Genomic DNA, 18119 nt, shown 5'->3' with positions numbered 1-18119 from the left:
GGTCTAATGCATTCCTATGAAATGAAACAATAATAGCAATTAAAATCTAAAACTACTTGCAAGTGGGGCATTGTTGATACAGGCATTTAATCCCAACACTTGGGAAGCAGAGAGATGTAGATTTCTGTGAGTTCACAGCTAGTCTGTTCTACTGAGTGAGTTCCAGGGCAGGCTTCAACATATACAAAACTTTGCCTTGGGGAGAATAAAACAATCAAACAAAATAATTCCCACAAACAGCCTGTACATTTGCTGATCTTCTGGCCTATCACATCCAGTTCAAATCTTCATGTTCCCTGAGGTGGATCAAGGTGAAACCTTGTCTTACTTTGTTGATGGAATGTATCTTTTTGAACCATGAGGCTTCCCTCACAAGTTGGTCTGGACAGTATTTCTCCCAGTAACAGAAACCAAACTTGAGTAAAAGAACAGACAAACATTGATACATGCAGGGACCTTTAAAATGCCTACCTGGCACTGCAGAGAAAGGTGGGCCTGCAAAGTCCCTGGGTGTGACATCTGTCCGGAATCTCCACAGATGTTTCCAGGAGAGGTGGAGGCAGGATTGGACCTCCTGATTCCCTGGAAAGGCAGGGCCTCTAGGCTTCTGACCAAAGGATCCAGTGGAGGAATCACGCCATGACCAACCGCATTGCATTCAGGAGGGCTAGAGCTGGGCAAAGGTGCCTTCTGTAACAGAGTCACAATAAACAGTCAGTGAAGCTTCTTGATTCATAGCTCTTTTCCTGTGAGTGTAGGAATTCCAGAAAGCCTGGAAACAGCCTGAGTTTTCCACATGTAGAGCCATTTATTCACAGTCAGAAGTAGTTTTACTATCTCAACAGAAAGCTTTATGGATGCAACTAATATCTACCTAGCTCCACCTCAAACACAAGTACAGTAAAAGCAGATCAAAACAGACACTTTAAAAAACAGATATACACCAGGATATGGTGCCACAGGTCATAAATCTCAGAACTTGTCTATTAGAGAAAGGTGAATATCTGTCAGAATGAGGTGCCTGGTCATAGAGTGAGTTCCAGGACTGACTCAAGATCTACTGGGAAATCCTACCTCTAGGAAAACAACAAACAACAACAACAAAACCCCCAAAACATAGAACTTTTATCAAACATAAATGCAAAAGGAAATGTTTGAATATGTTGGTGATATCAAAATGATCCAAATTAATTTTATATTTGAAAAATGAAATACATGTTTAGATTCAAATACGATTCAAGGAAGAAAATCTGAAATAGTAGACAGCACATATACAAGCTTTGAAGTTCTTCTAAAAGTTGTACTTTAAGTAGGAGATATCAAGTTTCTTTCTTGCTTTTTTTTTGTATATTTTTACCAAAGAAATGGGTGTCTTGCTTGCATGTATATCTGCATACTCGACAAATTCATTGTTAAATTTTTGGTTGTGAGCCTTGCTCAATGGCTGAGCTTCATCTCCAGCCCTATAAACTCATTGTGAAAGAATGATAGGATAGGGCTTCAGATCCCTTGAATTGAGGTAAGGATTGTCTGCCTGAAATCATGTGCTGGGATTCAAAACCCAGTTCTATGGGAGAGCAGCCAGTGCTATTAACCTGTTAGCCATTTCTTCTTAGCTCAGTAGTTTTTGATTCACAATCTATGTATATTGGCTACACTGGCTTTGAATGTACCATACCTGCCTCATGATGTGGGAGTTGGAAAAACTCGGATCTTAAGTGCAGGTGAGGTAAGATGGAAATACCCCTGGGTTCAATCACATTTCCCATGTTCCAAGAGAGATGGGTAAAGGACAGTTTAAGTTCAAAGCCCAAATACAAAAACCGAAATCTTCAGCACTTGTACTGATATCCCATCACTCAGACATTACTTGATCTAAGAAATAAATCTTGACATTGAAAAAAAACTTCTTAGCTACATAGGACTAATAAGAAAGAAAGTCTCCAGCAATTTCAGGTATATTTTCCCTATCTTGGAAGCTAGTGCAAGATCTCAATACATTGGAGACTTACTGTAAAATAGATTTTCACTAGAGTAAATCTACAGACTTAACATTCCCATTATGATCCTGACCTGATATCCTACAGGATACATTTCCTGTGTTGCCAATGAAATAAATCTCTCCAAAATTCTCTTTGCTATCATTCTCCTAGGTTGTTAAGAGTAGTTGCCATGCGGGCACAGACACTTAGGACAACTTAGCTGGTTCTAGTCTAGTACTTGAACACTTGATTTACTGTATAGGAACATGTGAAGCAAAAGAGAAAATTATGTTGTATAGTATAAACAACAAATAACTGTTATTTTCTTTTTTATTTGTAAAGGTTTATTTATAAAATGCATGCATATTACCCAGACTGATTTTTAGCAAGTATAATTGCAAAAATTACCTCTTCCAAAGGTCTACAAGCATTTTTACAACATATGGCTTTTCTATTACACTAAATTTATAGCAAGTATAATCTTATTAAAATGACAGGAGAATTAAATCCCAATGTGATTAACCACAAATAAATATATTAAAGGTAAAATGTTTTTAAATGCATGAAATAAGTCTTTTTGTAAAATAAATGAGCATTTCTAAAAAAAAAAAAAAGTGTGGAAGATGTAGCCTTATAGCCCAGATGATAACGTATTTGTCCAACATTCAATAAGCCCCAGGCTTGATCCCTCAGCATAAACCATGTGTACTGTACAGTATGTAGTCCCTGTTCTAGGGAGACACTGGCAGGAAGATTAGGGTTCAGGCTAGTCCTCAGCTAAATAGTAAGTTTGAGGTTAGCCTGGCTACAAAACACCCTGTCTCAAAGGCAGAGAAGAAGAGAGGAGAATCAAGGAAAAAGGAGGCAAGAGGAAAAGGAGAGATGGATGTATAGATAGATGATAGGTAGATGGATAGATGGATAGATGGATAGATAGATAAGTGGATAGGGTTGGTAGACAGACAGATGATGATCCTTGGCCACGATATACCTGAAGGGCTATTAAACCTTCAGATGGGAAACTGGCTACTGTTGGGATTGAGGACAGTTCAATTTGCAGCAAGAGATGGGCTTTGGAGTTTCTTTGCTAGTGAGGCGACTGTGGCTTTGCATCCTGAGGGTCTTTGTAATAAAGTATCATCTTGATCGCATCCTGCATACCTGCCCCATTATACAACACCTTCTCTGTCTATGGCGATCTTCTCATAGCTGTTCAGGCACCTCGCTTGTGTTGGATGGATTTTTTTTTATTTTATTTAATTTTATATAACAAAGTCCTATTAAATGGAAACAAACTTTTATACACAAGATTGAAGATTGATCCTGGTTAGGAATAATCATATTTTCAATTGTAAAGGCTGGAAAGAAGTTGAGGAATTCAACAAATTCAGTGAGGTCCATGACTGCACTATATTTTAATGGGAAATGGGAACACTATCTCTAGTAAAAAAAAATAGAAAAGAAAACATAGACACTTTTTAATCAACACACACACACACACACACACACACACACACATACACACAGAGGAAAATGATTGATATGTGGACATTTATAAAATGACAAAGTCATTTGAAAAGTAAAACACATACATATTAATATTCAAATAAGATTCCAAGGCGGAAGAAAAGAGAAATTTTGTAAAGTACAGAATGCTTGGAAGTTCATGTAAAAGTTGAACTTCTTGGAATGTGGAGATATCTGCTTTTTCTCTTGTTGGATTATTTTAGTATTTTTTTTTAATTTCACAGATATGGTATATTTTCCTGTATGTGTCTGCATACTATAGTCATTCAGTGTTCTTTAAGGATAGAATATGCAAATCCCTTGGAGGTAAGATGGATTGTGAGCCACCACTCCTATTAAATTAAACCTAGGTCCTGTAGAAAAGGAGCCAATGCATTTAACTTGAATGCCATTTCCTAAGTCTGTGGTTTAATGAGGCACATTCTGCATATATAGCTCACACTGGCTTATATATTCCCATCCTACTGCCTCACTCTGAAACTGCTGGGATCATGTACCATCAAACAAAGCAGGAGCTACCAATTTACATAAGGTTATGCATGACCAACAAAGAAAGTTAATGCTAAGTGCAAGTATTTAACTCAAGCCTTGCTCTAAAGTAAAGGTGTGTATCCACGGGTAGAATTCAATGTGTTCAGTAGAATTTATCGTTCAATGATGTTTGATGGCATTCTTCCCAGAATACAATGTGCAGGATAAATACATATATAATAGGTAAAATACATACATTAGATCGCAGATTTCTGGCAGAAAATCTGAAAGAGGGTACTGAAAGTAAACAAGCTTGGAATTCATCTAAAAGTGTACTACTTGGAAGTGAGAGATATCTGGTTTATTTCTCTTGTTTGTATTTTAGGATATTTTTTATTTTTAGAGACATGGAATTTGCTCATGTATTTCAACATATTGTATTCATTCAATATTCTGAAATATACGATAGGGAGCATCATATCCATGAACAGGGAATTAAGAAGGATGGTCATCAACCACACAGGAGTGGGGAGTTAAACCATGTCCTGTAGGAGAGCAGCTAAAGTGGTCTAAAAGTGTAAGCTATCACTCTCTTAGTGAATTTTTTGAGGCAAATCATCTTAAATAACCTGTGACTGGCTTGAAATTCTCCTCCTGGGTCAGCCAGCAAATTGCAAGGAACGCATGGACCATTTGAAACTGGCTTGTAGTCTCTGTAAAATTTCACAGAAAGTTACAAGCCAACAATGAAAGTGTTGCATCTAATTGAAAGTATATTTAATTAATATCACATGTGAAACAACTTCTAGGCTTGTTCTAATAAAATAAGAAAACCAGTTGTTGATCTATAGGTAGAATACAATTTCTAATACTTACCACAGGGTCATCGCTTAGTGGCACCTACCAGATTCCAATGTGGAAGTTACTGAAAAACACCAGATCAAAAAATGAAACCAGTGAAACTCATGAGTTCACGATTATTCCCAGACCATTTCCAGATCCAAATGACAGGACTTGTCGATACTTGCTGGGACAAGAACAGGTGGACATGAAGTGTCTCAGATTTAGACAAAATTCAAAATTACGGACATACTTTTGTAGTATGTGGCTGATGCATAAAAAATGACACTTGGCAAACTTGACATGTCAACCTAAAGGAACAAATTTGGATACAGCATGTACTTCCCGTTTCTTCAAGGTGTGCCAACCTTTCCTACTATCATATACTTTCAGTTTATAGGAACCCTTATAGATAATGCAACAATTACACAAGGAAAATTGAAATTTCTGAATTTATTATTTCTTAATATTAGTTACTATAATATCTATAGTAGATAAACAGCATTCCCTACATTAGTGAATAGTTAGTGATAGCTGAAGACATCCTGAAGGAATCAACACCGACTGTATATAAAAATATTAAATTAGATAATTAAGAACAAGAACACAAATTATTTTACTGCTAGTGTTTTACATATCCATTGATATTTGCCTGCCTAATGTCCTTGTGTGGTAAACAGGATCTATGTAAATGCCTTAAGAAGAATGATGGAAGCTATGGAAGAGTAAGTTTGTATTACGACCAAATACAGGAAACCCTTCCTCTCCCATCAAAGCCAATCTTCAACACACATACATTGGATTACAAGCCAAAAATATTAGACAAATAAAGGTCTGGATAAATAGCTTAAGTGGTGAAGGGTATAGAAATCATTACTATGGCATCAAAACTAACCTACACACATACACACATTAGATACATGCCGGGCCTATCTGACAGGCAGCATGAATGGTGTGCTCAAATGGCTCCAGTGCTCAAGATGAAAATCATAACATTCTTTCTTTGGACCCGTGCTTGGTTCACAGAAAACCACACAGCAGCTGACAGTCATCTGTAAACTGGGCCCAATACCAGGGTCTCTGATGGCTCCTTCTGTCCTTCTCACTTCTCACACATGAATACATGAGATACACAGAAAGAAGATTGAAACATTGGAACAATCATGGGATATCTGCCATGAGGGCTGATAACAGGCATATACCAGCCCAAAGAGACAAGTGCCTTGCAATCAAGCTCTATGTAGATGTTTCTGGGAGCAAAGCCTTAAGTCCTAAGTTTCTGCCGGAGGAAGCCAGCATTAAACAGTAACCTACCCTTTATCAACCACAGACGCTTCTCCCCTAGAAACACAGAGTAAAACATAGTCATTATGAACCACACTGATGGGACACTGGCCTGGGTCTAATATTAACACAGCCAAATAAGACTTTACTTCAATTAAAATTTGGGTGACTATAGCTGAAGGACATATACGTTTGTCTGAACCAGATGTTTTCTACTGTGCCTCTTTTTTGGGGAAAGTAAGATGGAATGGGGCGACTTGGCACCTCCACGTTTCTCAGGATCCAAGATTTGTTGGGACTAGAAGACAGTTGGGGAAGTTGAGCCTGTGTACGGTTCATTTATGCAACCAAAACTCCAGATCATGTTTTTGATGGGCCCAACTCAACACCAATACATGATCAAACGAATAAATCTTGAGGGAAATATTTACTTGTTAAGTACATAGCATTAATAAGAAATAACATCACTAACACTTTCAGGTGCATTTGTCCTATCTAAAGAGCTATATGAGATCTCAGTGCACTGAAGACTTAAGGTAAAAGAGCTTTTCATCGGAGTAAATTTTCAAATTCACATTCCTATCATAAGACCAACCTGACATCCTAAAAGTGAAATTCCTGTAATGTAAGAGAAAGCACTTGCACCCCAAAAAAAGGCATATCATTCACCTAGGAGCATAAGACTAGAGGCCATGGCAGAGAGGAGCACCCCGGAAAAACTGATTGGTTCTTCTTATTCTTCTTCATGTTATAGACACATGGATACATGATTCACAGCAATAAAATAGTAAGTGTATTTTAGATTTTAAACATGATTGGGTGGGAACAATTTCTTTGGGGAAAACTTTGAAGGGAATTGACCCAGAATTTTTAGCCAAAACATCGAGTCATTACATGCTATATTGGGTCTCGTTACATTCTCATCAATGAAGACACAGAAATTTCATCTGAAAATGGTTTGCAGCTGGGCATGTGTGGCCTCCGGAATTTACTCTCCGCACCTGGGAATAAAATATATGTGGCTATCTATGATATTAGGGAGGCACTGAGGAACAGAAACTTTACTGGGACAGGCACACCATGAGGTGGAGAGAAAAAAAAGAAAAGAGGCACAAACAGACACAACTTGGAAATTTACAGTTCTACTGGCCTGGCAGAACACACCATTTTCAAAATTCCACAATGTGTATCAAGGTGAAGCCTTGACATCAAAGACTGTTGGACCGTAAACTGAGATCCCTCACGACCCTTTCCTCATCAAGTTGTTTCTGGCCACCGTTTCTCACAGAATCTAGAACCAAATATTAAGGAAAGCACAGATCAACATTGAAAAACATACCTTCAAGACTTTTAAAACAAAACCTACCTGGCATTGGAGGAAACGGTGGGCCCACAAAAAAGCCCCCTGGTGGGACATACCATCCAGGGACCTCCAAAGATGTTTCCTGGAGGAGGGGGTGGTGGATCTGGCCTCTGGGATCCACTGCAAAGGCAGGGCCCTGGGGTCCTCTAAGCTCAGGACCAAGTGGAGGAGTCCAAGTCATGGCCAGCTGCATCATGTGCACCATAGCCAGAGGTGGGCAAATGTGTCTCCTGTAAAAAGAGTGACAATATGCTGTCATTGGAGGTGAAGTCTTGCTTCACTACTCTTTTCCTGGGAGTGTCAGGCACAGAAGAAAGCATTCATGACATTCCAGCAACCCATGTACAGCCCCAGGTTTCCAACTGTGGGTGTAGGTTGCCGCGTAATCGCTCTCCTAACTAGGTTTACTAGTTCAGCACAAATCAATAAACATGGCAGTTACACTCTAGCTCCCTCTCAAACAAAAAACAGTTCATGTTGATCTAGATAGACAGACACTTTATGAAATAGATATGCACCAGGAGGTAGGTAAAGTACAATGGCCTCAATACATGGACTAGGGTAGTTCAGATAGTGGTATATCCTGTCAGTATGGCCACATTGGGGGCTCAATACAGTGGTATCGAAGACTGGAATCATCTCTAATGGAAAAACCTTTCTGGAGTGGGGAAAAAAGATATTTTTTTTTATAGACACACACAATGGGAAAACTTTTTTGAGATGAGGACATGTTCACAAATGAACAAAAAAATTATGATTGTATGTGAAAAGTAATATAGATACAAATTAAGATTCAGACACTTGCAGAAGGAGAGTCTGAAATTAGAGCATTGGGTAAGTAAACAAGTTTGGAATGTCATCTAAAAGTTCTAAAAGTTGATGTGGGAGATAAAATTTTTTTTTCTTTTTATTTCTCCTGTTGTATTTGTTAGCATTTTTTCCCATTTCATATAAAGGGTATTTTTGACTGCATGTATGTCTGCATGCTGTTTTCCACTCACTGTTCTTGAAGGGCAGAATAGGATATCAGATCCCTTGAACTGAGTTAGTAGATGGGTAGTGAGCCACCACAGAGTTTCTGGGAATCAAATCCAGGTCTTTAGAAGAGCAGTGAGTGCTTTTAATAGTGTATGCCTTTTCAGTTCTACCAGGTTTTTAAGGCGCATTCTGTCCCTATAGCCCAGGCAGGCTTTGAAAATACCATGCTCCTGCCTGAACCTGCGAAATGCTAGGAACATGTGAGCCATCAATCCCTGGGTCCAGGATTTGTACGATTTCACAGAAGGCTACTAGTCAACAATGAGTAGTAATGCTAGGTGCAAGTATACTTAATAAATATCACAACGCACAAGAGCTCAAGTCTTGTTTTGATGAAACTAAGAAACTCCTTGTGGATCCACGGGTAGATGGCCAGTGCCCAAAACTTACCATGGGGTCGTGGTTTGGTGGCACTCTTCCCGACCCAATGTTGAGTACACTGGCTCACCTAGAAGTTAAACCAGGAAAATTCATGAGTTCTCCCTTTATTTTCAGGAGGTATCCTAATCCAAATACCACCAGACATGTTCAACTCCCCTTGTCGGGATAGAATACAGGGGCGACAGGAATACGATAGCAATGTCTATCACAGTGACAAATCAGCCTCAGACATGGGAGAATTTACTGATAGAACACATATGGGTTTGAAGTGTGTTATGATGATGTACAGCTGGCCTAGGCACCATGCCTACTGGCCTTAAAGAACAACTAGAGATTCAGCATTCATGTCCTGTCTGCATGGTATGCCAACCTTTCCTTTCAGGACTGGATATAAAATTGTTATGTTCGAGTACTCTTACACATAACACAACAAATATACAATGAAGTTCCCACTTAATATTATTTTATTTTCTTTAAACTATTGCATTTATAACTACAACATATAAACACCTTTCCTGATTCAGTGTATAATGAGTGATAGAAGCAGGCATCCCCACAGATTAAATCTACTAAATATGAAATGATGGAGTAAGATAAGTAATTAAGAACAAGAAAACAAATGATTTTACAGGTAGTCGCTAAATATCCACTGACTTCGGCAGGGGCTTCATATCGTTGTAGGGAAACGGGATGGATATAAAAATGGCCTGGACATCTGGGGGGGGATGAGATGATAGAAACCCATGGAACCTCAGGAGAGTTTGGGTCAAGGGCTCTATAATGGAAGGCATTACTATGGCATCAAAAATAATCTGACACATACACATACACACACATTAGCTGGCTACCATACATATCGTCACAGCACATGAGCTGTGTGGTCAAATGGGTCAAAAGGGGAAAAGTCGACTCTTCCTTAGGGCCCGTGCTTGGTTCACAGAAACTACACTGCAGCCGACAGCCATCTGTAACTGCAATCTCCAGGGTCTCTGCTGGCTTCTTCTGTCCTTCACATGCCTCACACATGAATGTGATACACAGAAAGAAGATGGAAGCATTTCCAACATACATGCTGGATATCTGCCAAGGAGAGGGCTGCTACCAGGGCATACTTCCAGGCCAAGAAAGAATAGTGCATTGCACAGAAGCTCTATGTAGATGCTGGAAACAAAGCCCATGTCTTCAGTTCTGCTGAGGAGCCAGTACTAACCAGTCACCTAACATTTTTTTCCAGCCAGACCTTCTATCTGGAAGCAAGAGTAAAATATACCTACTATGGAACCATGTTGATGGGACACTGCCTGGGTTTAATATTAACACTGCCAAATAAGACTTTACTTCAATTAAAACTTGAGTGAATATAGCTGCAGGTACCTATACGTTTGTCTGGAACCAGATGTTTCTACACATTCCTGGTCTAAAGAAATAGATAGTAGTGGTGAAGATATCCCCTAAATACTCAGACTGTAGGGGGGGGGGGCATAATAATCCAATTAAAAGATACTATCCATTGAAAGCAAAGGGAATCTCTACTCATAAGATTAGTAATCATATCACACTTCCTTCAAAAACTAATCTGAAATTTAATTGCATTAGGTAATGAGAAAGCAGCAGTGCAGAAGGAACAGCAGTCACCTACAGGCCAATGAGAAGAATGACTGCCATGGAAAGTGCCAGGTCTCCTTGTGTTTCAGGATGTGCCTGCATGTGCAGTTTGCACTTTCGGGAGCTTATTGCTGGCAAGGGGGCATCGAGTCTGGTGGGGGCTCATATATACTTTCATGATGGGTGAGGGTGAGGACACTGTGCCTCTCTTTGGGGAAAGTGAAGATGGAATGTGACACGGGCACCTCCACGTTTCAGGATCCAATATTTTTAGTAATAGACAGTGAAGGTGAACCCTTGTACAGTTCACTTATGGTACTAGTGTTCTCAGACCATGTTTTTGATGTTCAATAAACCACAATATATGATCAAACGAATAAATCTTGAGTGAAAATATGTAATTTGTTAAGTACATAGCATTTATAAGAAATAACATCCCTAACACTTTTAGGTGCACTTGTCCTATCTAAAGAGCTATATGAGATCTCAGGGCACTGAAGACTTAAGGTAAAAGAGTTTTCAATGGAGTAAATTTTTAGAATTTTCATTCCTGTCATGAGACCAACCTGACATCCTAAAATTGAAATTTTCTGTAATGTGTCAGAGAAAGCACTGCACCCCAAAAGGCATATCATTCACCTAGGTGCATAAAACTAGAGGCCATGGCAGAGAGGAGACACTCTAGGAGCACTGATTGATCTTCTTTCTTCTTCATGTTATAGACACATGGATACATGATTCACAGCAACAAAATAGTAAATGTATTTTAGATTTTAAACATGATTGGGTGGGAACAGACTTTGGGGGAAAACTTTGGGACGTAATTGACTCTGGAATTTCTAGCCAAAACATCGAGTCATTACATGCTATATTGGCCTTTGTTACATTCTCATCAATGAAGACAGAAATTTCATCTGAAAACGGTTTGCAGATGGGCATGTGGACCCAGGAATTTACTCTCCGCACCTGGGAATAAAATATATGTGGCTATCTATGATATTAGGTAGGCCTGGATGAACAGAAAATTCTTGGGACAGGCTCACCATGTGAGGTGGAGTAGGAAAAGAAAAACAGGCAATAAAACAGACACAACTTGGAAATTTACAGTTTTACTGGCCTGGCAGAACACAATTCATTTTCAAATTCCACAATGTGTATCAAGGTGAAGCCTTGACATCAAAGACTGTTGGACCGTAAACTGAGATCCTCACGAATTTTCTCCTATCAAGTTGTTTCTGGCCACTGTTTCTCACAGAATCTGGAACCAAATTTTAAGGAAAGCAGAGATCAACATTGAAACATACTCAAGACTTTAAAACAAAACCTACCTGGCATTGGCGGAAATGGTGGGCCCACAAAGTCCACTGGTGGGACATACAATCCAGGACCTCCAGCCAGATGTTTCCTGGAGGAGTGGGTGGTGGATCTTTGGCCTCTGGATCCACTGCAAAGGCAGGGTCCTCGGGTCCTCTAAGCTCAGGAACAAGTGGAGGAGCTGTCAAGGCGGCCAGCTGCAGTCATGCACCATAGCCAGAGGTGGGCAAATGTGTCTCCTGTAACAGAGTGACAATATACGTCAGTGAGGTAGTCAGCTTCACTACTACTTTCCTGGAGTGTCAGGCACAGAAGAAAGCATTCCACATGACATTCCAGAAATCTATGGAACAGCCCCAGGTTTCCACTTGTGTGTAGGTGCCGCCATTAGCTCTCCTAACTAGGGTTTACTAGTTCAGCACAAATTAATAAACATGGGGGCAGTTACACTCTCCCTAGCTCACTCTCAAACAAAAACTCAGTTCATGCTGATCTAGATAGATAGACACTTCTTTATGAAATAGATATGCACCAGGAGGTAGGTAGAGCCAATGGCCTTGAATACATGGACTAGAGTTCAGATAGTGGCACTAGTCCTGTCGGTATGTGGCCAGACATTGTCAATACAGTGGGATCAAGACTGGAATCATCTCTAATGGAAAACCTTTCTGGAGTGGAAAAATAAAGACACTTTTATCAGACACACACAAATGGGAAAACTTTTGAGATGAGGACATGTTCACAATGAACAAAATCAAGGCTGTATGTGAAAAGTAATATAGATACAAAAATGAAGATCTCACAATGATTTGCAGGATGGAAGTCTGAGTTAGAGCATTCCAAGTAAACAAGTTTGGAATGTCATCTAAAAGGTGTAAAAGTTGATGTGGGAGATACTGCTTTTTTTCTTTATTTTCTGTTGTTTTTGTTAGGCATTTTTTTTCCATTTCATATAAAGGGGCATTTTTCACTGCATGTATGTCTGCAGGCTGTTTTCAGTCACCGTTCTTGAAGGGCAGAATAGGACATCAGATCTCTTGGAACTAGAGTTAAGATGGGTGGTGAGCCACCACAGAGTTTCTGGGAATCATATCCAGGCTTCAGAAGAGCAGTGAGTGCTTTTAATAGTGTATGCCTTTTCAGTTCTACCAGGTTTTGAAGGCACATTCTGTCCATATAGCCCAGGCAGGCTTTGAAAATACCATGTCTTGCCTGAACCTGCGAAATGGTAGGAACATGTGGGCCATCAATCCCTGGCACGTGTTCGGTACGACTTCACAGAAGGCTGCAAGTCAACAATGAGTATTAATGCCAGGTGCAGTATACTTAATAAATATCACAACGCACAAGAGCTCAAGTCTTGGTCTGATGAAACCAAGAAACTCCTTGTGGATCCACGGGTAGATGCCAATGCCCAAAACTTATCCGGGGTCGTGTTTGGTTGCACTCTTCCTGGACTCCTATATTGAGTACCATGGCTCACCTAGAAGTTAAACCAGGAAATTAGTGATTTCTCCTTTTATTTTCAGGTTTCCCTCAATCCAAATACCACTTATATGTCCCACTCCCTTTGTCTGGATAGAAAATAGGCTACAGGAATACAATACCACCCCTTATCCCTATGAAAAAAGTAGCCTCATACTTGGTGTCAAAACTAACCTTATACACACAGATGGCTAGCTGACATCCGTATAAAATCGTTCACAGCATGAATGGAGTGGTTAAATGGCCTGAAATCTATGACATGATACTCAAGAATTATACCAGTAATATTTATGAGTTTTCCCTTTATGTCCTGACCATTTGCAGATTCAAATATACTGACATGTTCCTATCTACTTGTCTGGACTGCAAATAGGTCGACAAGTATATAATAGTTTCTCATGATGGGAAAATCTCCTTAAACTTGTATAAATGCAACAGAAAAGATTTGTTTTTCATTTGTGCTATTGACATTTATAGCTGGCTCTAAGACAATCATGACATGTCAGGCCTGAAATACATCTGCAGATGCATCATCCATTTCCATTGTTCTTAATATGGTAACCATTAGCTTATAATAGCACATGTACTTTTTTATTTACATAATATCTTTACACATAACTCAACACACGCCCCATGAAAATTTCAATTTCTTTTTATATATTTCTTTATTTATTTTTTATAACCAAGTCTATTTAAATGAAAACAATCATTAGACAATATTTGGGAATTTGGGCATCATTCTTTCAAATCCACCTCTCTGCTGGTAAGGGGCTCTGTCATGGGGGATTCTAAGAAGATACAGAAAACCTTGCTGTAGTCTGTAAGGCTTGCTTTGGTCCAGCTGTTTTTGAATGGGCAGATCACCTGCTACTCTGTTTAAGGGTGGTGTGCCTTGATCAAACCACATTAGTCTGACAGGAATCCACAATTTTTCATTCTGTGGAAACAAAATAGAAATCCTTGCCCCAGTAACTTGTCCTTTTGACTTACACTTCAGGAGCCAAATATTTTTTATTTAATTTATTATTTTTCATGTCCATCCCAGTACCCCTTCTTCCTCTCCCTCCTTCCTTTCCTCTACTCTTCCTCCTTCCCTCACTTCTTCTCCCTCCTCTCAATCCTCCCTTCCTCCCTCACTTTACTTCTCTGCCTCTCACCGCACCAAACCACCCTCCCTCCCATCCCCACACACCAATACCATATGTAGTGTGATGCCATCCAGTTAGGGTCATGTAGATCTGACAGGTCATATGAAGTAGGAACTAGGGCTTCTCTCCTGTCTCTAGGTTAAGGCAGTTATCCCTCCAAGGGGGATGTGTTCACAAGGTCCTTTGTGCACCAGAGATACATCCTGGCTCCACTGGGGTCTGAGGTCCCTTAGACTGTTCAGTCTTTCTGCAGAGACTCATATTCAGTGAGACCTTGTTGGAAGTCTGCATGATGGCTACCAGCTATCAATCTGAGGGCCCTGTTAGCACCTCCCTTGCTCAGGTAAGCTGTCTCTGTGTGTTTCTGCAGCCTGGCCTTGTCCTTTCCATCTCCATCTGGGTTCTAGTTCTACTCAGTGTATGTATGAGTATTTGCTCCTGTTTCCAACAGACATTAGATGAGGTTTCCATAGAAAAGTTAGTTGTTGACCTCAATCTCTGGGATGGGCATTTAGGTAGCCTTTCCACGGAAGCTCAATATGTTAGTTGGTGGCAGTCTTGTAGTTCTCTAGACATTTCTTTATGTTCAATTTTATCTTCAAACCAATATTGGCTCCCTCTTTTGTGTTCTCCCCTCTTTCTCTCGTCTATGTCTCTCTCTCTTTCTCTCTCTCTTTGTCTTCTATTCCTAACTGGGCTCAATCTTCCTGGGTCGCACGTGTTTTCTTTCCTCTCCCACATTTTCTCTTACTTTCTCCATTAGTTTTCCCAGGAGCACAGGGGGATTCATCCCTTCTGGTTCTTTGAGGGACTTTACATGAATCTCTTAGAATATACCTTGTATACTAGTTCCTCTTGGTGGTATGAATTATAGGCTGGTGATCCACTGATCTAGGGTCTACGTCCATATATGAGTGAGTACATACTTCGTTCCTCTTTTTGTGACAGGGTTACCTCTATTCAGGATGGTTTTTTTCAAGTGCCATCCACTTGCCTGCGAATTTCAAGATACCATTAATTTTTTTCTGCAGAGTAGTATTCCATTGTGTAGATGTGCCACATCTTCATTATTCATTCTTCCAATTGAGGGATATCTAGGTTGATTCCAGGTTTTTGCTATTACAAATAGTGCTGCCAAGAACATTGTTGAACAGATGTCTTTTGTGCATGGACGTGGATCATTTGGGTATATGTCTAAGAGGTGGATTGCCGTGGTCCTGTGGTAAACTAATTCCCATTTTCCTGAGGAACTGCCATACTGATCTCCAAAATGGCTGTATGATTTTGTGTTTTGCACCAGCAGTGGAGGAGTGTTCCCATTTCTCCACAACCTCTCCAACATGAGTCATCACTTGTGTTTCTAATTTTAGCCATTCTGGCAAGAGTAAGATGGTATCTCCAAAGTTGTTTTGATTTGCATTTCCCTGATGGCTAAGGATGGGGAGCATTTTCTAAGTGTCGCTCAGCCTTTGATTTCCACTCTATTGAGAATTCTTTCTTCATTTATCTAACCCATTTTTTAATAGGCTTATTTGGTGTTTTGTTGACTATTTTCTTGAGTTGTTTGTATATTTTGGAGATCAGCCCTTAGTTGGATATAGGATTGGTGAACATCTTTCCCATTCTGTGGCTTCCATTTGGTCTTGTCCACTGTGTCCTTTGCTTTAAGGTAGAGAAAAAGTTTGAAGAGGTCCCATGTATTAGTTGTTTGTCTCAGTGTCTGTGCCCCTGGAGTTATGTTCATGAAGCTGTCTCCTATACCAATTTGTTCAAGGGTACCTCCTACTTTCGTTTCTAAGAGGTTCATTGTGGCTGGATTGATGTTGAGGACATTGATCCATCTGCACTTTAGTTTTGTGCATGGCAACAGACATGGGTCTATCCGCATCTTTCTACACACCCTCATCCAATTGTGTCAGCATCATTTATTGAAGATGCTGTCCTTTTCCCATTGTATAATTTTTGCTGTTTTGTCAAAAATCAGGTGTTCATAGTATGTGGTTTAATATGAGGATTTTCAATTAGATTCCATAGTCTACCTGTCTATTTTATGCCAATACCAGGCTTTTTTCAGAACTATAATTCTGTAGTAGAGGCTTAAAGTTAGGAATGTTGATGCTTCCTGAAGTTCTTTTATTTTAGTAGGGTTGTTTTGGCTATCCTGGGTATTTTGTATTCCATATAAAGTTGATTATTTTCCTTTCAAGGTCAGTGAAGAATTGTGGTGGGATTTTCATTGGGATTCGCATTGAATCTGTAGGTGCCGGGATATTTACTATGTTTATCCTACCTATCTAAGAGCATTGGAGATCTTTCCATTTTCTGTTATCTTTAATTTCTTTGTTTTGAGCGACCAAGACATTATATAGGTCTTTCACTTGTTTGGTAAATGTTACCCCAAGATATTTGAAGTTGCTTGTGGCTAATGTAAAGGGTGATTTTTCTCTTCGATATCTTTTTTTTCTCATCTGTCGCCTGAAAATTGTAGGGATACTGACTTTTTTTGGAGTTTATCTTGTATCCTGCTAGTTTGATGAAAGTGTTTATCAGCTGTAGGACTTCCATGGTAGAGTTTATTGTGTCGTTTATGTAAATCCATCATATCATCTGCAAATAGAGACCAATGAGATGATACCTAGGGAGCAAAGGACAGTTTGTACTATGTACAAATATAGAAAACCATTACTATGTCACCACAATTACCCTTTCACACACACATTAGATGGCACTCTATCAACATGAAAGTTGTGGATAAATGGGTTCAGTGTTTAAGGATACAGGCTGCATTTCCTTAGGACCTGTGTTTAATTCCCAGCAACAACACAACAGCTCACAACAATCTGTAACAGCACTTCCAGGGCTCTGATGCCCACTTCTGGCCTTCTCATACATTACACATGAATGTGATACATAGAAAGAAGATAGTGGGCATGCCACAATCATGGTATATCTGCCAAGATATGCTACTCAACAGGGAGTACTACCAGCCCAACAGAGAGAATTGCCTTGCACTGTAGCTATATGTGGATCCTGGGAACAAAGCCCAAGTCCTCAGTTCTGCTGGAGGAGCCAGTATTAACCACTGATCCACCATTTATCCAGCTCAATCTCTTCCTCTGGAACTACAGAGTAAAAAGTACTCATTTATGGAAACTATGTTTATGGGGACACAAGCTGGTTTTTAATATTAACACTGTAAAATAAGAATTTACTTCAATTAAAATTTGATTGATTGTAGTACACTTACGTTTACAATTGTCTACAACCAGATGTTCTATGCATTTCTGGTGTAAGGACACAGAGGGTAGAGTTTAAGGTATCCTCATTACTAAGACTGTATGCCTAACTCCCTTCATCACATAAGAGGTAGTAATCAATGTAAATTTTACTATCCATAGTGAAATAAATGGAAATAACTGACTCATAAGATAGTATTTAAATTATCCTTCTTTCCAAAATACCATTTGAAATTTAATTGTATTAAGCTTCCTTTCTGAACCACAACAGAGTCACAGAAGGGAACATCAGTTGTCAGAGTGCAAATGACAATAAATTATTGCCATGGAAATTGCCAGGTCTCCTTGTGTTTCTGGAGGTTCCTGGTGTAGGATGGAGTTTCATGCATGTTGGGAAAGTGGAATCGATTCTGGAGGGAGATCATTTCTACACTCAGGATGTGGG

The 18119-nt window shown here is 39.5% G+C and overlaps 1 protein-coding gene across 1 annotated transcript in view; it reads right to left on the bottom strand.

The window, feature by feature from the left end:
* Window positions 1-471: 471 nt before the first annotated feature.
* Window positions 472-18119, bottom strand: part of LOC127214781 (melanoma inhibitory activity protein 2-like) — a gene marked incomplete at its 3' end in the record, with an annotated part of 93081 nt that continues 75433 nt past the window's right edge. Inside the window, exons 19-20 of the mRNA XM_051175047.1 lie at window positions 11820-12002; window positions 472-690 (exon numbers count right to left, since the gene is read on the bottom strand). Of these exons, the coding sequence (XP_051031004.1) occupies window positions 472-690; window positions 11820-12002 (402 nt within the window). The remainder of the gene's footprint in view (window positions 691-11819; window positions 12003-18119) is intronic.

This window comes from Phodopus roborovskii, unplaced genomic scaffold (assembly GCF_943737965.1).
Source record: "Phodopus roborovskii unplaced genomic scaffold, PHOROB, whole genome shotgun sequence".
NCBI lineage: Eukaryota > Metazoa > Chordata > Mammalia > Rodentia > Cricetidae > Phodopus > Phodopus roborovskii.
This window is presented reverse-complemented; position numbering and strand designations above follow the sequence as displayed.